The sequence below is a fragment of the Buteo buteo genome, chromosome 4, assembly GCF_964188355.1.
Source record: "Buteo buteo chromosome 4, bButBut1.hap1.1, whole genome shotgun sequence".
Taxonomy (NCBI): Eukaryota; Metazoa; Chordata; class Aves; order Accipitriformes; family Accipitridae; genus Buteo; species Buteo buteo.
The window spans coordinates 63,516,990-63,541,323 of record NC_134174.1 but is presented as its reverse complement, the minus strand read 5'-3'; the positions used below and the strand labels follow the sequence as shown (position 1 = coordinate 63,541,323).

Below are 24,334 nucleotides of genomic sequence, written 5' to 3'. Positions count from 1 at the left end.
GACTTAACGGTGTCTGGTGGCTGAGTGCTGGCTGGAGATGCTGCCCGATGTCCGAGAGCGTGACAAGAGGTGCAGAGCCCCGGGGAGCAGGAGGCTTGAGCCTGGGAAGAGGAGGGAGGGAGGAGATGGATGTGGGTGAATTGAAATAACGGTGCTGTAGGGAAGGGGGGTGAGAGTGGAGAAGGCTGCAGCTGGAGCAGCTGGAGGCCCACAGTGAAGGGGCTTAGGCTGGGAAGGGGAATGGTGCCGTTCTCCACAGGCCCCGGGAGGAGAGAGTGAAGACCCACCATTGCCACGTTGCATTTGACGGTCTGCGCGCCTCACGGTAACGTGGAAACGCAGCCGCTCCCCTCACCCCGGGACCCGGCCCGTCTCGGACCACTGACAGCACCCGCCCTCCTCCTCCTCCTCCTCCGTGCCGGCCCGGCCCGCGGCCGCCCCTCATCCTCCTCAGCCCGCCGCGGTGAGGCGGCCCGGCGGCAGAGAGCGGGCCGGGCGCTGCCTTCCCCTCACGGCCGGTTGGCGGCGGGCAGGGCGCGGCCGCGGCGCCTGTCAGGAGGCGGCGGTTGGGGTGTGGGTGTGTGCGGAGGGGGGGGAGGCGTTCGGCTGTGAGGGAGCGGAGCGGGGCGGGACGGGACGGGACGGGGCGGCCTCCCCGCGGGGGAGCGGGGAAGGCTCGGCCGCCCCCTCCGGCTCCGGGCAGCGCGGGGCCGCGCAGCCGCCCCCGAGGATGTTTAACCGGGCCGTGAGCCGGCTCAGCAGGAAGCGCCCGCCGTCAGGTAAGGGGGGGGGTAAGAGGGCGGCCAACCCACTGCTCCCGCCTGAGGAAGAGCCGCCGGCAGGGGAAGGGGCTGCGCTTCTCCCCCGCTCCCCACCTCAGCGTCGGGGAAGGAAAGCGCGGGCGAGCCCCCTCCCGGCGGCGGGGGGTGCTGGCCGGGAGCCGGCCTCCCGCCCTTTCGGCTGAGGGGAGCCGAGCGAGCCCGCGCTCCTCGCTCGGGTCCGTTAACCCCGGGCCGCGCCGGCTCCTCCGCCCGCCTCGCCGCTCCCAGCGGGCTTCAACTCACCCGCAGGGCGGTTCGCTTTGCTGCGGACCCGTCCCTCCACCGTCAACCTGGTGCCCGGCGTGGCGTGGCTCGGCTCTGCCCGGGCTTGGCGGCGGACCCGCGGGCCGCGTTACCGGCGCGATGAGCTGCATGAACCGGCCGTGGCTCGGGAGGGAAGCGCGGTTCTTCCCGCTCCAGCAGCTGCGCCGAAGAGGGAACTGGATTCTGCCGGGGCTTATGCCTCATCAGCCGAATTTTAATTGCGAACCGCTGCCCGCCGCTGGTGTCGGGAGCGAGGCGATAGCCCGGAACATCAGAGCGTGATGGTTCCAGCTCTAAATTGAGTTTGAGGAGTTTGGAGGGAGCGTCTTAAACCGGGAGTTACGGAGGCGTAATAAATGTAGGACTTCACGGTTCCCCCTGCAGACAGGCGCTGTAGCGTGTTCGTGCTGTTACGGGGCATCTCCCGGCGCGGTGCCTCTGAGGCTGTAAGTCTGTCGATTCCAAGGGGGTGATAGGTATCCTTGCTGAAACAGTTGGGGTAAAAGTTGCAAACTCGGAATTCCAGAAAATAACGCTACACTTCATAACCTACAGTAAGAAGTTACAGTCTTTCTAAGAAAAGCCAAATGCGGTGTTTGTCTAGAGTTGGGCTTTTTTTAAAGGGTATATGTCTGGTGAACGCTTCCAGAGATGCTACAAAAGCGGAACGTCCCTCTAATTTCCTTCCTTATAGTTAAAAGTGGAATCCAGTAGCCATCTGTTGTTAGAGACAGTCAAAAGAGGATGTTGAGGCTCACGCTTTGAACAACCAAAGCATGCAAAGGACAGCCCTTCTGTAGTGAAAAGGTCTAAAATTTAGCTGCTACTAAGAAAAAATTGTTGTGTGAGGATTCATCCAGTGGCGCTTGGAGACATGGAAAGTAAGGGAATTTTCCCTTTTCAGCTGCCTACTGACGAAGTTGCCTACTCTTTCATAACCTTGGATTTATTAATTCCAGACTGGTGATTGTGGCTGGATAGGCATTCTGGTGATCGTAGGAAAAGACAAGGTATTCAGAGTACTTTTAAAGTAATAATAAAGGTTGGTGGCTCGCAGCTTTATCATCCAGGTGAAAAAGGGGGAAATGCAGGCAGTGTGATTAGAAGTTCTTCAAGAAGAAGTTGAGAAGGCTTTCTCTTAACGTTTAAATACAGAATAAGGAATATGCTATTTATATGGTGCTTTTGTCATATCTACTGTTTGTGTGCCGGTTGTCTTTTGTTAAGGAGTTTGCAAAAGGTGTGTGCGGGAAAGAGGCAGTTAGAATAGGCATTTATGTAAGGGATCCATGCAACAGGATGCTGTGAAGCGTGTGAGTCTGTGCCGTTTGAGACGGTGCCATGCAGGCCACTGCATCAACAGTTTGAGAATGACAGCAGCTTGGGAAACTGTTGTGGTGCGTAGTCCTTCTGGAAAGCAGAAGGATTAGCATGACTGACTCAATTAGGTGTGTCTGAATCTCTGAAAGTTTGATGGGTTTCCACACTCTTTTGTGCTTTTCGAAAGCAAGGGCCAGAACCATGAGTTTTGACTTGCAAAGTTGTATATTTTTATGTTATTGACACCTTCTGCGGTTTCAGTCCAAGCTCCTGTTTGGAGAATGCAAATATTTTCCATTTTTGTTACCATGCTTCAACAAATAATTACAGTGTTATTAGTGCTGCACTTACTGTTATATCTATCGTTTACAAAGAGCCTTTATCTGCAGTCCAATGCGGCAGTACTATTGTGCGATGGGGGAAGGCAGCTTCTATAAGGTTCTTCTCTAAAATAATGCTCTAGCTAATGTAACTGCCTATTTGTTGGCTTGGTATGGGGTTCTTCTCTAAAATAATGGTGCTATTAAAATAACCATGTAATCATTTACTGCTTTTGTAGAAGCAGCTGGCCACTGCACATCATGCAAGCAGTTGTGTTATGGTTGTACACTCAGTGGAAAGTTTGCTTCAGCAGAGACTCTATGACTGTGCTCCGCTGTGCATGCTTTGTTGGCTTTCTCTGCCTCTTGGTTTCTAACCAGCATAAAAGATAGCAAGTGCTCTCCTATGACAGAAATGTAGTTAGTGTATTTATCATCTGTTGTACATTCTGTGTGTTACTTTTACAGAAATATTGGTGAAGAGCTGCCATTTTGTAATACCCTTTCTGATGCATAAAATTATCTCAGTTTTCAGTAACAGCAAATGTCTGCCTTCCTCATTTAAATGATCATACTAATGTATACATTTTGGTTGTCAAACGTTGGTATCGAGCTTGTTATTTCCAGGTTTATATTACTTAACTTTGTCACTGATGATTTTAACAGAAGAAAGTTACCTTTATAAATAGCAAACAGAGATAAATAGGTTTCAGGAGGGTCATTCATGTAATTACATTTATTGCGGTATTGCCTTCTAAAATAAATTGTTTCAGACTTTCATTAAATTGTACTTCAGTGGAAGTATCATTTTTAAGGTAGTGTAGCAATGTGGGAATATGGATTTGGGGATTAGCTTCTTGAGTCATTTGTGGGGAAAACCTCTTTCCTATCTTTTAAGCTCTTAAAAAAATTCTAGAAATCACACATCAAATCTGCTAAATGAAACCAGCATGTGGAGTGGAAAGTTATGATCCTAATTGGGGGAGGTCACTTTTGTATTAGAAAAAATGTTTGTGATGGTGTATTTAATGGGATATAATAAAAATACCCAGCAGTTCTAATATCCTTGTAAAATTTCAGGGTGTTGCCTACTGTCATGTGCAGCCTATTTACATTTGCGCTGAAGGGCAATGTTAATGTTTTATGGTGGTTGCAAAGGAACACTGAACACGGGGATTAATGGTGCTCAGCCCGGAGGGAGAAAGCCTGATCAACGCCATGCCCAGCACAGAGACCTGAGCCCTCCAGGACTGTTTGCACATTCCCTGGCATCGCTTTGGCCCCTGCCAGCTGTGTTGCCCCCAGCACAGCTGGCAGGATGGTACCAGCCAGGCGACGTCCCCAGCAGGCTGTCTGGATGCAGTTACTGTGTTTTGGGGGGACTGCTCAGGACAAGAGCTGTGCTGCACTGCCCGATGGCAGGATCCAAGAGTGTTCTCTGGTCTCTCGTGTTTATTATGTACAAGCGGTCCGAGGGTCTGCCTCCGTTGCGACACTACGGTTGGTGTCCCCTGCCTCGGTGTGGACTGATGCTGGGAGCTGTAGCCTGGGCTGAGCTGGGATTGCGGCTGCCAGTGGGACCCGTGCCGGCTCGGCAGAGCTGCCCAGCGCCTGCGACATCCCGTAGCCTCCGCTCTGGGGAACTGCAAGCTTGAATCAGTGAGGCGAGGGCTAAATGAAAGGGTTGCATTGTACGAGCAATGGACAGGCAAGCCTCATCTCAGTAGCACAGTACGTTTTGGGTTGTGGGCAGGTGGTTAAGTGAGGAAACAAACTGAGTAACAGAGTCCTGTACAGCAAGGCTCAGCAGAACAGACATTAAGAAGCTGTGTGGGTCCTCCCTCCAAAACCAAATTTTTCTCTACTAAGGCCGTAGGAGGAGAAGGTAAGGAGAAAGGAAGCAGGGTCATAGGAGAATGCAGGGTTTGGAGGGTGACGAGGAGGAGCGGGGGGGAACATAAACAGTGGATGGAGCTGGGTTGTGCTAGGTAGGCTGGAAGTGAGAGGAAGCTGGGGAGAATGGTGATTAGGGAGGAGAGAGAATGGCCAGCAGTAGAATGAGACATCAGCGAAAGCAGCTGAGGGGAAGCAGATCGATGTGTCCTGGGTGCGTGGAAGCACTTGTTCCGGCCTTTGTCTGCTCACCAGAAATATTTTTAGGTTCTCATGGCACTGGGTCTGCCCTGTATTGCATTGGCTCATTGAAATACATGGTTTTCAAAGTAATCATTAATGTCCACTTAAAACTTGGCTGGAAAAGAAACACTAGAAATAAAATCTCACTCACATAAGTTCTGTGCTAAATCATATATTAAATAAGGGAATGGCCTGGTTCTTCAGGCCATTAGCAGCTGTACACATAGAGCTGCCATTCTGCTTGGAGGTGAGAGTGTGTAACGAGATTCAAGCTCCTCAGAGGTAATTGTGTTCTGCTCCAATGTACTTGGCTATTCCCACTTAAATCTCACAGATTTTACTGAGATTAGATGCCCAGATACTTTGAGTCAGTTTCCTAAAATAAATTTTGCAAGCAATAATCAAGAACCACATCCTTTTGCATGAGGGGAGGGGAAACTGAGGCACGGTTAACTCACTGTACTCGTGTCATGTATGAAATCTTCTGTAGTGGTTTGGAGACAATCCTCAGGTTCTGACTCGTGACCTTTAGCAGAGTTTTCTTATACAGAGCTGTAGGTACACTTGCTGCTTTGGAGACCAATCTGTCACACTCCTTACCCAAATTGGTTATGATCTTGGATCCTGAAAGGTTTTGTGCAGGCATAGAGTTGTGCATTCATTGTGTAAGAAATTTTAGGTTGGTGCTGTAACTGCATCATAGAGTTACAGCAGGACAGACAAAGGAGAGACAGGATTTACACATGAAAAATGTAGCCTGCAGTGACCATTTGCTCAATCATTTTAGATGCGTTCCTTCCTTTTACATCTGTATTTACTTGGGGCATGAGTATAGATCTCTCAGTGTTAGGCAATGGGTATGAAATCCATGGCTCCGGAAAGTTTACCTCTTTTCCAGCTTTGTAATTTCTCCTGTATAAAAAAACCTCATTCCTATCAAGGAAGGAGATGTTCATTCATTTAAAACAGTGGTCCATCTCACTGTTAGAAAAACAAACAGACTCTACAGGTCCCTACCAACCAAAACTCAGTAGGCTTTGCTGTCTGTCGTGCCAATATTTTGTAGGGCTTTAACCTTAGCATTTATCATTCTAGCTACCGGCTAAAAGGGCATCTGATAGTATAGCTCTGCACAGATAGTTTTTTGAGATACTTGCTGAGGTTTAGTTTCATGGTGGAGGAAGGGTTTTTTAACAGAGCTTAAGCAGAAGTCACTAAGATCCACCTTTCCAATAAGCTGCTGGGAGAAATGAAGGGGTTATAAAAATAAATAGAACCTGTATTGATTACAGTAAGAGTTTTGTGCACCTTTCCAGTGTGTAGTGACCTGAAGTGGAGCTCTTAGCCTGACTTCTCATGGCCTGCATTCCTGCTGTCTTCCCTGGGCATTTTGGGTGTGAGAAGAAAGGAGGCCAAGTGCTTTATGTCTGTTTTAGAGTTTTTCAGATCAACAGTAATATTCCTGGAGTCTTCCCAAGTAATAGCTTTTCTCATGGGTAACCAGCAAACCATTTTTTTGGCATCACCAGCCTTGGATGTAACATACTTGTCCCTGGGATAGAAAAATTAAAAAATGTATACCATCTCTCCTATCTGTGAGAAGGCTGGCTGACAGATAAGAAGATGTTGGCACAGTCCAGCATACCTTATAAACGCAGAATTTCAGTGGGCTTGAAAACAAACAAGCAAATGGAAAAAACACCCAAATACCACTTGCCCAATAGCAGGTTGACTCAGCTGGAATGAGGCTCCTCTGCCAGCTGTCTTTCCTCCTGTTAGACTGGGTTAGCATATTGGACTTGTTCTCCTGCTAAACAAAGCATTATTTTTCTTTCTCTCTTTGCCTTTTCCCAACCTCCAGTCATGATTCTTTTCTTAAAAATAAATTTCATGTCTGTGACTGACCAGGATTTGCTTTGTAGAAGCTAATGTCGTTGACAGTGCCAGAACAAAAGGCAAATGGTCCTTTTATTACACAGGCTGCGGTCATTGTGTTCCGCATGCAAAAGGTGCTTGAACTCCTATAAAATAGTGACAGTGCCTACTTACATACTCATGAATTATATAACTGCAAGGCATTTTTGCCTCCTTATAGGCAAAGAAGAATTCAAATATGTGTGTGTGTTTATTTTCAGTTTTGTGGTATTTCCTTTAAGGAGAGCAGCTGTAATCCAAGGATGCAGAGGACAATGGGGAAGAAATGTATGTGACATGCATCACTTCTAACGAAGATGGTGTTTTTTTCAATTTTTTCCAGAGATAAATGACAGCGAGGGTCACCCAAGCAGCAGCCATCAAACCTTGAAAGGAACCTCAAAATGGGCTACATCACTGGAGAACCTCCTTGAAGATCCAGAAGGAGTGAAACGATTTAGGGTTGCTATATTAACTATCGATATTTATATAAACCAAAATTAGGATTTAAAGCTGAATGAGTCTCAGCATAAATGGTGCAGGTGTACCAGTGCTGTAAGCACACAGGCATGCATCCTTCTAGATATCTACCCTGGGCAGAGGTGGCAGAGTTGGAGCTGTGGCATTTGCTGAGCTTCTGAGGTAGTGCCTTTTGCCCACTGGCAGTGCAGCTTGCTGTCACGGAACATGGCACGTGGAAGACTTTTGGTTGCATCTTTCTAATCAGATCTATCAGCTGTTGCAAGGATTAACAAGTTACTGTTGGATAAACTACAGTCCTGGAGCCACTGATCTCTCTTGTCAAGCATTATTTATCACTGAGGACTGATCCTGCGCTCTTTATTCTCATATGTTGTCCTTACTTAAGCAAAGGGTTACCACTACCAGCTCCTCAGCCTGATAACTCTTGTGTGGCTCTTATTCTGTGTTGCAGCAGCTGTACTGAAAAGAATTCCCTTTACTACAAAGTGTGGGCTTGTGCAGCTCAAAATGCAGGCTTGAGGCTTAATTAGGTGAGGGTGGCAAGTTGGTTTCTCAAGGCCTTCTTGCCATATTAGCTGTAGGAATAGGAACTACCTAATTGAGTATGGTTTTGCCATACCAAGCAATGATAAAACGCGCTGGGTTTCCTGCCAGGCTGGTTTGAAAAGTGATGTAAACTAGAATTACAAAACACTGTGATTAAGAATTCTTTAAAAAAAAAAAGTAATCTTGATGCTATTTAATTCTTGGCGTTACTTAATATCTCTTTTCTAACACTTGAAAGAGAAAAATGATGATCCCCGAGCTATAAATATTTCAGTCATTATGTTTTACAGAGAAATTTAATGTAGATTTTTTTCCACATTTTAAAACATGCCTCACTTTTGGAGGAGTGTGCTTTGTTTAAACACTGTCTAGAGAACGCAAATACATCTTCTGCTTTAGCTGACTTAAGTGAATTTATTGCCACTGATGATCCTGTTTAGAAACACTTTTATTTGTAGATATTTTACTCATTAAAAAATCAGAAAGATACTAGATGAGAATCTCAAGTGATCTGTGACTCTCATTAAAATAGTTCATTATACTCACCTGCTAATGAATTCATATACTTTTGGATTTCCCTTTGAGCAATGACTGTAAAATTGCTCGAGTTATTTAAGGGAGACTGAAGAAACTCTTCTTGTTAGTTACTGACACGCTCTGAGATTAAATGTAGCTCATCGTTCTCCTGAAATGTGCTTTCAAAGTGCTGAATGTATGATTGTTCATTTGTGTCTTGGTAGTGTGCAGATGCACTAATGCAGTGGTTCTGTTACACTGTACTACGTAAACTCCTACCATGGTAAAACTAGCCGTAGGCGGCTTATAGTTTTAATAGCTATAGTAGGAAGAGAGAAGAACAATTGAGAAATTGGATCCTAATGTTTGTTTGTTTGTTTTTCTTTTCCCTAGGAATTTTTAAAGAAAGAATTTAGTGAAGAAAATGTTTTGTTCTGGCTAGCATGTGAAGAATTTAAGAAAACACAGGGAAAAAAACAGGTATGTTTCCTAAATAAATTTTACTTGTCAACAAAGTTTCCCTAGCGGAGCTGGAGCTATAATGTTTCTGTTGCATAAGATGCTTCATTTGAGTGCAAATAAATATGTTTGAAGGAATTGCACTGAAAGCACGGTGGTGGGATTGTTTGGAAACAAAGCTGGTTCTATTTCAAACCAAAACAAAATGCTGAAATTGTCAAGTTTCCCATGTTTTGAAAACTCTGAGCTTTTTGTTGTTGCTTGGGAATAGCAAAAGGTTTAATTCAGTGATGTTGCATCATCTTGCTTGAAGATATATTCATTCATCACGTTTTTTTAAAGCATAGCAGCTATTACATGAAAATATACACCATTATTATAAATTTAGTGGAACATAAAAATAACAATCAGCGCAAACAAAATGTTTTACAATACCAAAAAGAAAAGTTTTGCCTTATCAAATTTAAAGTTGCAAAACAAAAGAAGCTGAGCGTCCATTTAGACTTTTTTGTTTCAATATTTATTCAAATTGACATATACCTGCAGAGCATTTTTGTTTTCATGAAAGTACATTTTTCTAGTAGAAAATATTCTATTGGAATGAGCCACCTCCAATTTTTTCCACTGCTTGGATCTTGGTCTACATTTAGATCCACCAGGAATGCAGGATCCACTTTCATATTTAGGCTTTGAAGCCTATAGAGTCAGGCCTAAAATATGTACTATGTTTTGTTTGATTGTTTCTGAAAAATTTTTTGTGAATTTTTTCTTTTTTTTTTTTGAGAAATTCCAGATTTATTTGATCTTTGAGACAAGGATTCTGTGAGCATGAAATGAAGTAGTTTCAAAATTCCAGCTGAGCGTCACTGTCCTTGAGAGTCAGACTCTTAAATCCCATAAGACCTTTTTTTGAAATCCCACCTTTACACTTTTCACATGTGTGCAGCTCTTGTTGCCAAAAAGAGCATTTTAGAAGGCAACAGGTGCAAATGTACAGCCCCTTTTGCACTCTTCTGTCCAAAGTAAGCAGAGTACCATGAGGAGGTGAGGCTGGGAAAATGGCACTTAAATCTGCTTCAAATGGGACCATAAGTGCTTTGACTAACATCAGAAACGGTAGGGAATAGGAATCAGGTGGGGGAACTGGACTGCTAGGGGTGTTATAAAGTGCAGGTGTAAGAGAGCTACATCCGGACTGCGGGATTCCTCTCTTAAGGTCAGTCAAACATCATCAGCTGAAACTGTTTCCCAGCAGATTTTCAACAAAATATCCCTGGATTTTCAACAACACATATTTTTGAGAGGGGAGTCTACTTTCTGTAAATGTTCTCTATTTTACACTGAAAAAGCATTCCCTTCAAAACAATTTGCTTGTTTCAGTTGTGAATATTTTTTGGTATTGATAAATCTATCATTAATACAGAAATAATAATTTTTGCAAGAAGAGGAAAATGTTCAATTTGACTGCACACTTTGTAATAATTAGCACTGTTTCAGCTTTGTGTATTTAGCTACTTCCCTCCCTCATTGAGGTCCATGCGTGCAGACACTCTTCAGAATAGAACAGCTAGTCAGGCTATTTTTCTGTAAGATGGAAGGCCTAAAGAGAAATAAAGTAAATGAGATGGGATAAAAGAGGGAACTGTGCTAGATGCCACCATGACGGCAGCAATATCAGTAGCTGGAGTGAGGCCAGGAGTTCTCCTTTCCCATTGCGTGTCAGGGAATGTTTCGGCTGCAGCCTGTCTGAGTTGCACTGGGAGCCACCTCCTGTCTGGGCGAGCGTGGTTCCATCAGTCCCACTGACCTGGCTCTGCTTCGGCACAAGCTGCAGATCTCATTATTGTGAGTTTGTGACAAAGCATTTCCTCTCTTTTGTCCCCAGATGTCCATACAAACTCTTGGCTGGTATGTTCGATATGCTGGGCTGGGGATCTAGGTATTCTTGATCTCTATCCCTACTCCATTAAAATAATTTGATTTCTGAGCTGGTGGAGCAGAAGCCAGCATCACAGTCCACAGCCAAATGGGAAGAACCCTTTGCTTTGTACAGGGCAGATGTCTTTTCTTTGTATGTCGTACAGTGTCCTTGCCAAGAGGTATGTAGCTTTTTCTTGATACCCCTTGGACAGGTATCAAATTGCATTTTAAAGTGGAAACGAAAGTGGAAAATCTTTCTGTAAGGTCCCACGTTTTGCAATGGGATAATAATCCTATTTTCCCTTGCTAAATAATTTCCATCTTTTCAGCTATTTTAGGATTGCGCATGCTAGTGCAGGAAATGGTAAATTGTTGTATAGAGACAGTAACTTAATGAATTCTTGAGTGAATTGCCAAATGAATGGACAGAGACTTAACTAGGTTCCATTTAGCTTAATTATTCAGTACCAGTCATTACACAGTATGGTCAATCTGGAGTCTAGTACTGCCAAAGCTATTACAGCTGGCTAGAATAAAAGTGCTTTAGAATGACATAGACTTACAGTAAATTTTTATAGCTACTGCTTATGGACGGCTTTATCTAGATAATTTACAAAGCTAGAAAAAGCACTAAAATTAGAACTCTTTCCAGTGTTTATAATAGTATGAAGTATGAATTTGTCTGCTGAAAGCAACTCTTGCAGAAATCACTTTGTATCTATCTAATGTGAGCAAAGTATTCTAAAAACAACCTTATACTTATTTTACAACCTGCTTCTCATTAAAACTGGTTTACCACAGAAACTAGCTTATAGACACTTAGACTTTTGGTCAGATGAAGTTGATTTCAATTTAACCCAGTTCGTATGAGATTTTTTTTTTCCCCATTGTTAAAGTAGAAGATAAACTTTTCAGTACTTGACATGAGAGTGTTAGCGTGGGGTTTTTCTTGGTCAGTTTAAACTTTCACAAAGGTCACCGTCTGGCCAGTGGATTAAATATCCATTGTGCCTAGTGTTATTGTCATCCCTTCAGTGTCAGCTGGGAGCAGTGTTTGGTTTTGTATAGGCTGCTATACCATTAGGTATAATGTTATATATTAGGAATAATATATATAGCCACCATTAGGGTGGTTGGCTCAGTAAATGTGCTCTCCTTCTTTCATGTCCTTTCTGGTCTTCACAGGTAGATGCAGGCTCACCCTGCTCCTGCTTTTTGTTGGTTGCAAACTGTCTAACTGTGTTAGTGCTCTTCTGAGAAAATATCCTGGGCCTTTCCTCACAGCGTATTAAATTTGGTTCAGTTGTTACTCTAACCACAGTCACGTGGGCTCTGCCTAGAAGCTGACTTATATCAATCCGACACAGGCAGATCTTTCAAGATGCTGTGCAGATACATCTTCTCTGTCCCCTTCCTCTTGAATGTGAACTGCTATGCAGCCGGGATTGCTAGATCACGGGACGAGAGGGAGCATCGGCAAGAAGAAGCCAGGCCCTTGACTGTTGTGTTGGCTCTAGACTAGTGGTGGGAACGCTTAGTCAGGAGAAAGCAGAAACGTAGTTCAGACCAGACTGCTCCAAGAGTTTGTGTTTGTTTTCCTGTTTTGGTGAACTAAAAAAAAAATGCATGCATGTTTCGGGGAGCAGGGGAGATTTTCGGCATCTGCAGAGCTAGACACCAAGCAGGCTACATTACTGGACTAGGCAGGTTTTAGATGGACTGGATTCAGCCTATTTTCTTGCAGTACAGAAGCACAAACTCCTCCCCTCAGCTCAAGACACGTCTCTCTAGTTTTAAAAAAAGGATATTCTTTCTTCATCATTCCTTTAAAATTGAAGTTAAAATAGAAATGTAATTTTTAGCGAAGACTGAGGAAGGAATTAGGTCAAGTCCACTTGTAGCACTGAGTTCTGCTGCCACCCATATGGTCCTCATCTGAGGACACATTTAATTATTGAAATGGGAGTGGTGGGGATAAGTGAATAAAATTTAACTTTAAATATTTTATTGGAGTTAGTCATATGCTGTTGCATTTGTGACTGTTAATGAAATAAACAACGTCCATTGGGCTACTTCCCAAGGTTTAAGTGTTTCTTCTCTTGCAGCTGAGCTTTAAAAATAAATTACAGGTTATAATAAATGCTTTAAACTACAGGGAATCTTTTCAGCTATTGCTAAAACCCACCAAAATACCCATGTCGAGAAGTTTTGTAGAGAACAATGTCAGAACAAAGTATACCTATTCAAGAGTTTCTTTTGCTGCTTCCCATGTGTAATGTGGCAATGGTTAAGCAGAACTGGGTAATGCTGCACAGCTGCTAACTGCTGGAGCCTGTTCTGATGAGCATCTGGGAGTTCCATTCACCTCATTTGGGAACCACACAGGCTTGAGAGCTGAATTTGACCTTAGGAAAGGAAGTGGGAAAGAATATTGTATCCACTTGAAATAGTGAGGGGGATTTCTGTAGACAGAACTTTGTACTCCAAATGGGAATTTGGCACGGATGCTGGGGTGAGCACGCAGATGTAAGTGAGAAGTGCCAGAAATCCTTTAATAACCACCTGTGAACAAGATCCCAGTGTAAGTGTTGTTTAGATTCCAGAGTCGAGTCCCCTGTGCTGAGGCATTAGTTTCAGGCTGACGCAGAACAAAGAATGCCGCCCACTGAATGGGGAACGTTGCTGTCTCTTCTCCCTGAACCTGGCTCTCCCTGAATGTCATTTGCAGGATGCATAAATATACTGGCAGCTTTAACTGTACTTTCTTTAAAAAAAAAAAATAAAAAAATTGTAGTTAAACTGATGCTCTACTACTGAAGCATAGATGTAGAGTAACAGTTGTTCCATGTGGAGCAGAACCTGTAATGTTTGGCTGTGCATTTCCATATTTACTATAAAGCCAGGTCCCCTGCGCCTCTCTAACAACCCCCTCTCCCTACCAGAGTGCTTTCGCTTCCTTTCTTTGTCATTCTTCCCTGCAAAATCCAGAGATCCTTCCCATTTTGCCAGCCTCCCACACAGTTCTCTTGTTCCCCTCCATGTTCTTTAAACTTCCCCACAGTACTTCTAGTTTCATGTTTCCCCTCAAGCCTTGCTCTGCTCTTTCTCGGCAGTGCCCAGCTTGCTTCTGTGTTCCTTGAACCAGCAGCACCTTGTGTTGTGCCTGAGATGGAGCTATGTGTGCATTGATTAGCCAGCTGCTAAGTACATGCTGGCAGTTCAAGTAGATGACTTTTGAACATATACTGCAGCTTCTCCCTCAGCACACACACTGCTTTTTCTCTCCTTTTCCTGTCTCTCACCACTCTTTTCCATTGAATCCGTAGGAGGGTAATTATTTCTTAGTCCTTTGCCCCTCTCTTAAATACGGTTCAATTGGACAGCAGGTTCAAAAGTTATTTAGGTAGGACTGACAGTCAGTACAATTGCTTATGCTTGCTCATGCGATAATAGCTAAAGGTACCTTTACTGTGTCTGCATTAAGGTATTAACCTTACCAGTTAAAGCCATCATAACTCTGATCGATTGGATTAACTGCTCATTGAGAACAGACATGGCTGACCCAGTCCTTCCTGATCTGTGAAACTGAAAAGATCAGAAGTTGTTAAAAACACTTCATTGTAAACTAATGCACCTGACACATGATGTTCTACCCATCAGATGAATAATCTGTTTTAAAAAGGAATAATCCTGGAAAATGTGTGTCCCCTTCAGCAGCGAGAGAGTTAACTCTTTAGGCCTTGTGAATTGTCAAACACATGTAGCTTTTCTTCTAATTATCCCCAAATGTTGATTCTCAGCTGTAAAACATGAAAGAAATTCTGTGACTCCTTCATGGGCAAGGATTTAAATGCTTCCTTCTTCAAGCCCACTTCCCATCAAAGACACAGCCCTTTAGCTGGTGCTGGTCTGGAGATGCGGTTGCCCATTAGATGTGCAATGGGGAACACTGATGAGTTCCCGTGGCTTGGGATTGTACAGTGCCTGCTCCTGCATGGGCCTTGTTTTCAGTGAGCAGAATTCACATTGCAGCAGGAGGCTTGCCTCTCTTCTCCCCCACTGGCTTTCTCTTATCCGACCTTCTGGTCAAGGGGGAGCTTGCATTGAATTTCAGAGGACTGTGACCACTCATTTACTGCTTTGAAGCTTAAAGATGCTGGGCTGAGTCAAAATGTTATCGCTGTTACTGATTTATCAAGAGAAGAACACTGAAACAGGATTGCTGAAATCAGGGCAAACACTAACAAACAGCTTTATGCAAGTCACACCTATCCTTATTTATCAGCTTTCAGAGGCTCTTGAGAGTCTTATCTTTACCATTAGCCAAGCTGCTGGGTTTTTTTAATCGTGTAGTCAGTGTTGCATGTGAGCTGCCCTGAGGTAAAAACGTAGTTATGACAAAGCATGTAGTGTGACAAGGTTATCTAGCAGTAGCATGGATTATACACTGACTTTGCTTAGTTTTGCCTTACAGTAGGAATAAGTTTCCACGGTGTTTTTTCCTCTGGGTTCCTTGCGCATACTGATTATCCGTTAGTAAAAATAGTCTTCTAAATAGTGAAGACAAGGCCTAGCTGATGATGCTGAGCAGTTTTACACTGGATACTCGGATTCAAACATCACAACCTGCTGTTTGACCTAAGTGCTGAATACTGGAAGCTTCCACTGACGTCAGTGCAGCAGTTGGCCTGCAGAGGTGTTTTTCCTCCAGTACAAATGAATATACACAAATAAGCTATTGTATGTATATTTGTTTTGTTACTTGTTTTCTTTTTTAATTCAGACTATGTTTTGGGTTTAGGATGTAAACCTCAAGAAGTAAGTGACCTAGAGCAGTCTCCAACAAAACATTAACAAATATGGAGAATATTCCCACAGCAAATAATTTTTTAAATAAATATGTCCTTTTGCAGATGCAAGAAAAAGCTAAAGAAATTTATATGACTTTCCTGTCCAGTAAAGCTTCCTCCCAAGTCAATGTTGAAGGGCAGTCCCGTTTGAATGAGACCATTTTGGAGACACCTCACCCTCTCATGTTTCAGAAGCTCCAGGACCAGGTAAAGTTATTTTCTTCAAGAACAGAGTTTCTTCAGGTTTTGTCTGCTTTTAATGGACTCTGCTTTCTAAGCACAAGCTAGTGTAGGAAGTTGGGAATGTGCCTACTGCTACCTGTGGCTTGGATTGAATAGGTAGGCATGGAGCTGGGTTGCTTCCGTATTGGCGATATTAATGCAGCCACTCTGAGGGTGGATGCACTGTATCCCAGGTTCTTGGCCCCATCTAACTAGGGCCCATTAGTTAAGACAATCAGTGCAACCATGCTGATTCCAGTTCAGGACTTCCCTGGAAAATCGGATGAAGTTTTCTCCTGGGTTCCCTTGCTGGTAGCTTGAGAATCACCCAGCTGACTAGCTTTGTGCCTACGTTTTCCTGTGTATTCACTTGAGCTGAGTCATTGCTGATGTTTGTTTCCATAGTTGCCACTGGTTTCCCTGAGAGCTCAAGATTCTTCACTTTGCTTTGTTTTGGTATTTATATTGATATGAATATAATGCAATTTCCTGAAAAGTCTCCTCTTCTGTAACACACTAAACTTAAAGAGGAGTTGATATCTGCTTTGCCTTTTCCTACAGAACTTGGGAGGTCTGGCAGAAAGTAGGCGATGTTTTGCAGGCACGTCTTTTGGTGGTAAATTTTCTTGCTATTTAGCTTATTTTAAAGCATAAGTTATGAAGTGAGTAATTCTTATCTGAGGCTTTCCAGCACTTGCAGTGACTATTTCTAATTTCTGTACCATCCTCAGGACTACCTGTATTTTCCATTTGGCTCTTTCTTTTGTGGAGAAACAGCACACTGATTTAAATAGTGTTTTCAATGCATTTCACATCAGGTGTTGAATAAGTTAGTTGGGCACTGGCTGGATCAATTGAAGCAGTCTGAGGAGCAAAGGCTCTGCTGTCTTTCAAACAGGTTCCAAGTCATTAGCAGTGGAAATGTCTGAAACTCAATTTCCATGTGAAGAAATAGTTTTTCATGGACGAACTTCTGACTTGGGGGAAGGGAAGGAAAATATTCTGGTAAATCTAAGCACTGCAGTTTAGGCTGGGTGATTACGAGAGTGAAGCTGGAGAGACTACTGGAGTTAAAATGTTTTGCAGTTTCTCAAATGAGCATGCACATGAACAGCCAGGGATTAGTAATACCTGAATTGGAAACACACTAGACCAGTGGTAGAAGAATCCCACTAGTGTGGGAAGAAAGTCTGTGAACTTTTAAAACCAAATGCAGAGCATTTCTACGTTGTTGCAGGTTTCAACCACTTAAAGCTTCTGTTTATTGCTGTTAGATAATAGTTCAGGAAGAGTTATGGTCTTCTCTAGTTTTCAATCCTTATAAAGTTATGAAGAGTGGTATAATTTGTTCTCTAAAGAACAGTGTTAACTACTGCTGGCACTGTGTGTCTGAAGTATAAAAAGGCAGAGCTTGAAAGCCACAGTCTGGTCTACAACATTACTGGTAACTAGCACTTCAGTTCTCCAGAGACCTTCTGATTTAAATGGGGCTACTTGTGGGGAGTGGTTTTGTGCTCATGGGATGGCCTTAAACAAATAGCTTGGAGGCAGTTGTTCATGCTGAATAAAATGGGGTTAGTGGTTCATAGAAATCTGTAGATGTCAAAATACTTATGGGGTAAGTGTTCCTGCTCCACAGAGGTGATGAGAGGAGGGGAGGGAAAAAGGCAATTCTGCTTTTGCATGTGATTATAAAATCTGTCTGTCGTGCATTTGGCTGACCAGACTCCAGAAGGTTTTGATCTTACAGTGCTCTTTCTCTCTGGGAGATGCTTTAAATGATAACAGGAACAAGAGGGGTCTAAGTTCTTAACAGTGACTTATGAAGTTTTAAGGGGCAATGTCTTCCTTACAGGCTTTTTTTCCCTTGAGCTAGTTGGATAAATTTAATTATATTGTAGTTAGCCAGCACCAGGAGGTGTAATTTGACTTTGCTTAACTGCATTGATTTGGGTCTACACTGAGTGGCTGTTTTGGGATTTTTAGCCTTCCAATATGTAGCTTGTAAAGCAATATTTCTACTGTTTTAAACATGAACTTAAATATTTAAATATGTAAACAAATAGTCATTAGTAAATGCTTCATGTAATTTATTTGCAAGGGGGATATTTCAGCAAACACACAGACCAGAACAGTCAAATTTTGTGTGTTTGCCTTTATCTGTCCAGGTTCCTTGAGGATGTGAAATGAAAAAGCAGTTTGAGGTTATTATTTTTTTTCTTCCTAACAAACAGTTGTATTACCCAGTTGTACTATGAGTTAGAAATGAGGCCCATAAAGATAAAGTTCCAGTTATCCACACATGGATTATCCACACATGCAGTTCAGAATCCAGAAATTCATCTTGGAAATTCAGTTACTCTTAGTACCATAAAATGTAATCAGTCATGAAGCATGACTCAGAGAGGCTCCGCCAGTGAAATAATAGGCAGAGAGTGATGTAGGCTTTGGTTTTGCCTCAATTATAGTTTTGAGTTTTACTTTTTTCCTTCCCCTCTGTTTCGAGACCAAGCAAAATATAGTCCTGACATTGACACCTGAACAGATTCCAGGCTCCTCTCCCAAGCCCTTTTGTTTTGTTTTCAGAAAACTCCAAATGAGTTCTAGCTTTTTTGTCTGAAATGGGTATAAATAGAAGAGAAAACAGTTATATTGAGGGATGAGCCTAAACTCAAGCCCTGGGAGAGAAAAGCTATACTGAGTGATGACTTCATGCTTCTATGCTGGCTGTATACTGGCTATGAGAAGAAGGGCAGGTCTTGGGCTGGTGAAAAGCCTAATAGCACAAATTTAATCCATCACCAATTTTAAACCACATTTTAACTGGCAAATTACATCTATACCAGATCAGCTCTTTGTGACACATACCTGGAGCATTTCTGATCTGACCTGAGACCAGTCTTGGTATTTGGTTGTATAGTAGTCTAAAAAGGATGGGAAGATTGGTATAAGTTTAAGAAACATTGGTTAAACCGGTTGTTTCAGACTAGGTTCAGTTTGAAGTTTTGGTACTTGTGTAAATTATTTAGAGGCTTTTCTTAACTATCCAGTGCTCTGCATGTATAATGAGCTATTCTGTAATGTTCAAGAGTAACTGCAGTCAGAAAGGTGCCTAAAAGGTACCTCTTTTTCTTCAGCTCTGCTTCCTCCCTCTGAATATCTTCCAGCTACCCTGCCAGAAGGACACCCTCGCTAGGTTTTACTCCTGGTGGCTTTGCAGGCCCAAGGCTGCTGTGGGAGGGGACCAGGTAATGTCCTGGCTTGTTCACACGTGCAATTATCTGATCATCAGCTGCAAAATCCTACCTAGTGACCATGGCATGTGACCTTCCACCTTCAGTATTAGGTTTTCAAAGTTGGCTATTGTGAAAACCATAATCTGATTCTTAAACTAATATGGACATTATTGCAAAATCGTGACCGTGGAACTTGCAATATTGTTTGCTATGTGCAGCCCCTTTTGAGAGTTTGAAGTGTGTTTTAATGTCATGCTTTTTAGTAATGCTTTAGTACTAACAGAACAAAAATACATTAGAGTTCATATACCGTCCTCCTCATTTAAAATCTAGTTTTACTTAGGTCATTGTTTTTGTGTTTTTTCCCCCTCTTACCAGATATTCAATCTCATGAAATATGACAGCTACAGCCGCTTCTTAAAGTCAGAGATATTCCTAAACCATAAGAAGAGCGAGGAGCAAGAGGAGAATTCACCAGAGGCTCAGACCGCAGCTAAAAGAGCATCAAGAATTTACAACACATGATACAATGAATCTCTTAAGGAGAGGCAATACAATAACTAAATTACACTCAGGAACAGTCTAGGTTTATGGCAGTTGCATTTAGGGCTTGAAAAGCTCAAAACCTTTTTAGGAGATACTTACCTTCTTAATTGCTTGAACGACTAATTGTTTTTGCATGATAGCTAATAACCAAGCACCCATGGGAAGGCTGTTTCCTAGCTAAAAGGCTGAGGTATTCCTCCATAGCATGAATTGCATTTTGTATTTTACAAGTTAAAATGCTTTCAATTTTTGTATTTTCTTTTGTGAGACACCATGATGATGAGAAATGGGAGATAGGTTGGTTGGTTTTTTATTTTTGCCTTGTAATTTTTATTTGTGACCGGATTTTACATCCTGAAGTGCTGGGAGAAGCTACTGAGGAGTACACGTTACTTTGTGGATGAGTCATTCATAGCAAACTTAATCATGAAGGGACAGCATCTTTCAGGGTTAAGCTCAATCGAATCCAATCCCTTCCTATGTAACTTTGTTCTTTCAAGGTGCTATCTGTTTTGCTTTGCCTTTATTTTTTAATCAAAACACTTCTCTAATCATGATTTTAATTTCTGTATTTCTTAAATTTCCCCCTTTTTTTGCAGTAGACAATCACCTTCTTCAGAGGATGGAATAACCTGTATTCCCTAGGAAACAAAATCTCTTAAGATAGAGAGAATCTCTGAAGAACTTCTAACAGCCTTTAGGAAACCTGACAGTTAATATCCCACTCTGGGCACACTGATTTCAGCAAAGCTTGACTCTCTCATGTCCTGCATGTCAGCATAACATCAGTGTCAGATGCTGGTATTGGGAAGCATCTGGTCTCTCCTAGGTCTCCTGAGCAATCCTGCTCTGTGCGGCAAGAATACTTTGGCAAAGGACCAACCAACAAAGTCTGGCTTTGTTTTATTAAAATCTTTCTACTAAAATCACCCTGCCTAATTTTGTTTGCCCCAGAGAAGTATTTCGGTGTTTCCTAATTGTAACTTTCGATAGCTGCAATGCAATAGGGGGTTGACGTTGTGATTTAGCCATTCTCACATCAAGCTTGAGAGGGAGGGGAATTGATTTCTGCCCAGAGCAATAAAAGATGAAATGTCAGGGTGGCAAAGGAAGACGCTCCCAATGAGCCTTCCATATCGTCCTGGGACTGTGTCAGAGCTGCAAAGCACATTTTGGCATACAATTTTTTATGTGTTCGTGTATTTTTTAATTAATTCACTGCAGTGTTACTAAATTGCAGTTTAAGTTGGGAAAGCCTATTAGCTACGTGCTCTATTTACAAGCTTTGCAGTGTGTAGTCTAGCTGTTTCACATTCTCTCATTATTTAATCCTTCATTTTTTGCACTGCTTTTCTTGAACTTTTGTTTATGTGCTGGCTAATCTAAATGCACAGTTAGCTTTAGATTGTTTTATAGTTCTTTTTTGTCAGAAAGGCCAGATATGTTTTATACATTACTGTCACTATCAATGTTTTCAAACAAAGTCTAGATTGTAATTTTTGAGGATGCAAACTCACTTGGTAGACTTGATTATTTCTTTTAACTCTGAGCCACTCTTGCAGGTAATATGTAAAGAAAATTGCTTCCATGGGCTCTTCCCTAGTTCAATGTAAGAGCAGGAACAGGAGTTCCGATTCTTCCCCTGGAGCTAAATGGCCTGTTCATTTTTAGAAAATCAAAGAAGAGGTCAGTGCCTCTGTATGCATGTTTTAAGATGTAATTCTTATGCACTGAGTTCATTTTCCTTTTACGCTCTCAAAAGATTTAATGGTGAAGTCATAATCTTGCTTCAGGCACTTTTCAGTGGTATTTGACCTCATGCTTAAGTTGTATTTTAATGTTTTGCTGAATAGGAGCAAAGTAAACACGTGCATGAATCCTTTTGTTGTGATGGGGCCTAGGCAATAGGACCATCCAGTTCTGGACCTGCCAACTATTTGTAACCTCAGGATTGCCTCTTTTGAAAATTCACTGTAATAATGAACTCTTAATGCCTGCCACAGCAGAGGACAGAACTTCAATACCATTGAAGTCCTTGGGAATGAGCAGCTTAAGCACATTTAGGAGTTGGGATTTGTCTCTTCCCAGTAAATGCAGCAGACGTCTTAGTGATATCGAAAAATGCAGAGTGAGGACCTTCAGGGGAAAAATGCAGATGAGCTCTTACCACATTCATCACATGGATGCGCAGTAGATTCATTTTTAATCATATTGATTTTAAAAACACATGAGTAAGGGAGAAGAGTCTTTGACTATCATGTTTTAAAATAATAATAATAAAAAATAAAACCAGAAGCTGTATGGACAATGGTAGGGCATTAAAGAGAGAAAATACTCGTTTGTAGCTGCTTATAAACAACATTTTCCTTGGCAATATGCTCCCTGTCAGGTACTGTCTTATTTGCTTGTTAAAGCAAATGCCCCATAGGAGTAGACACAAAGGTGCTTTACGCTACTACCAAGCAAAAGTTACTCAAATGGAAATTATTTTTTAGCAGCATCTCAATGCCTATGTTGTTTATTTTAATACCTGTGATGTTACTAAGATAATATACCTAAATCCACAAAAATCTTAATCATTGAATTGCTCTTTTTCCTCAGAAGTAAAAAGCTCATTGCCCTTTTGGCTGTCTTTTTTGTGGTGTCTGGTTTTGGCTTGTTTTTTAGAAGAAAACCAACAACTAGACTTGCAAGGTGCAGAAATGAAAGTTTTTTTTCCTATCCATTAGATTATCTGTATTTTCCAGTAAAAGAGCGATCAAAATAAAACCACGCAAGCTGATGTCTGTAATTGCAGCATGTATATATGTGGAGAAGGTTATTTTGCTTCTGTTGATATTATCACTGATCAAACTTACTTTGTAAAATAGATTACATTTTCTCTATGTGGCATATAACAAATTGCACCGACAGAAAAGGAACTGAGTTTCCCTGTAAGTAAATCCTGCATTCCAGGAACAACTGTAAACATTGCATGGAACCTCAGGCTGTAAGTGGGTACTCAGAGTTGCTTTACGTAGAGATTAAAGATAGGATCTACTCCTTTTCATAGAACTTACACTGAAGGTATGAGCACAAAATGCAAGCAATAGAAGTTTCATGCCTGATTGCATGCCTTAAACTCTACCCTATTGTGTGTTTCGCAGCTAAAAATTAAAATATTCTACAAGTACACCAAATCCATGTGCTGACAGTCGTTTTATGTTTTGAACAGTTTGGGCCAAGATCACATCCCACAGTTATCCCATTTTCTGCTTTCAGTCCCTGTTAACACAGTTGCTGTCATAGTATGTTTTTCTTTTGGAAGATCAGAAGATGGGATGACACCGTGGGTTTCACTTCTGAGTGAGATGTTGTCTGAACAAATTGCAGAAGGTCACTTGAACAGCAGAAGATGCTTCTTTTACGTTCTTCATCTCCCTTTTCTTTGTTCCTGTTCGATTTCTTCCATTGTGCTTGCTTCAAGTTGCTAACCCATTGATGTGGAGAAGGAGGGTTTGAAAAACCGTAGGGAGGGAGAGAAAAAGGCTTGAATATTCAGGTTTGGATAACAGTTTGGAATGTGCTTATATTTCTACTGAAGATTCAGATTGATTTTTAAGTGGGTAGCATTTGCATCTGGGTTAAAAACTAATTAGGTCTATGATGCAGAGAGAGAGAGAGAGATCCCAAATCGTTCTATGATTCTGTGACTGTGCTTCAAAGCTGAAAAGGGATATATTCCCCCTTTTATAAATTTTGTTTGTTTATAACTTTTTTCATCCTAAACCAGAGCAGCAAGTCTTACGAAGTCACCCAGTTTTGCCAAATGTCTGCCCCTGACACACGCAACGATTGTTGATGTGATAGTGTTCCTTTCCCTGTCCCAGAGGCAGTCCCTCTTGTTTTAAATCCAACACAGCTGATGTCCAAGGGCTTCAAGGGCTCTTTTGGCAGAGCCACAGTAAAAACCAAGCTGCGGGGCATCCTTTAACCAAAGGATCCGTGTAACTTTACTGTATTGCCATACGAGCACGCAGCAGCAGCTGCATGACTTCTCATCACTCCAATTTAGGAGCTTTACTATAATTAAGTGAAAGATGCTTTTCATCAGTGCTATTATATCTTGGCTTATCAGTGTGGCAAATCCATTTCAGTCGGGAGTTAAAAAGCACCCGATACTGAGGGCTTGGGGACGGTGGGGGAAGAAGTAGGGAAAGGCATTGTACAGAATGCGATGGTTCGCCGGATAAATGAAATGATAGCCAAATTTAACAGCACCCTCTCCTGGTTCTGGGCAGAATAACATGTAGGGACGCTGATGGTACAGTAAGGCTGCAAATAGAGGAAGGTCACAGCTGCTTGTTTCCTCAAACGTGATGGACTTGCTGGGCTTTCTGTAGGCGATAAATGCGGCTAAGTTAAGATATTGCACTAAAATACTGAAATGGCTCTGGTGTTCATTAACGGCAGTTGGTGTTGCTTTGATCAAAACTTAATCAAACCTCGAGGGGATCACTGTGTATAAGAAAACCGATGAAAATTGCTTTGAAAGCTGGCATTATAGAGCAGACAATGCTCTCGACCTCCCGAGCATACTTTGTGCTACAAAACAACTTTAGAAAAGGGCCAGCAGTTGTCCCTTCCCCCACTACTGTTCCTGCTTTGGGCTGTGCTCATTTGAATCGCTCAAAGACAGGACATTTCCTAAAGGAAACAGTGACCGGCATGCTGAGTATTGTAGCCCAGGCCCGGGGAACAGATGCTGTTACACGCTTTTATCTACCGTACTGTTCTATTGC

The 24,334-nt window shown here is 42.3% G+C and overlaps 1 protein-coding gene across 1 annotated transcript; it reads left to right on the top strand.

Moving 5' to 3' along the window:
• The first annotated feature begins 649 nt into the window (after nucleotides 1–649).
• On the top strand, nucleotides 650–22,749 carry RGS10 (regulator of G protein signaling 10). The gene is made up of 5 exons (XM_075026501.1): nucleotides 650–779; nucleotides 7,119–7,237; nucleotides 8,714–8,800; nucleotides 15,613–15,756; nucleotides 19,386–22,749. The coding sequence occupies exons 1-5, from the start codon at nucleotides 731–733 to the stop codon at nucleotides 19,530–19,532; spliced, it is 546 nt and encodes a 181-aa protein (XP_074882602.1). The 5' UTR covers nucleotides 650–730; the 3' UTR covers nucleotides 19,533–22,749.
• Nucleotides 22,750–24,334: the final 1,585 nt, after the last annotated feature.

What these genes read in the sequence shown, in the direction of transcription:
- RGS10 (XM_075026501.1), top strand. Translation starts at nt 731, where the DNA reads ATGTTTAACCGGGCCGTGAGCCGGCTCAGCAGGAAGCGCCCGCCGTCA. An exon ending in AAGGAGTGAAACGATTTAGG is followed by an intron (nt 7,238 to 8,713) that starts GTTGCTATATTA and finishes TCTTTTCCCTAG; the next exon opens with GAATTTTTAAAGAAAGAATT. An exon ending in AAACACAGGGAAAAAAACAG is followed by an intron (nt 8,801 to 15,612) that starts GTATGTTTCCTA and finishes GTCCTTTTGCAG; the next exon opens with ATGCAAGAAAAAGCTAAAGA.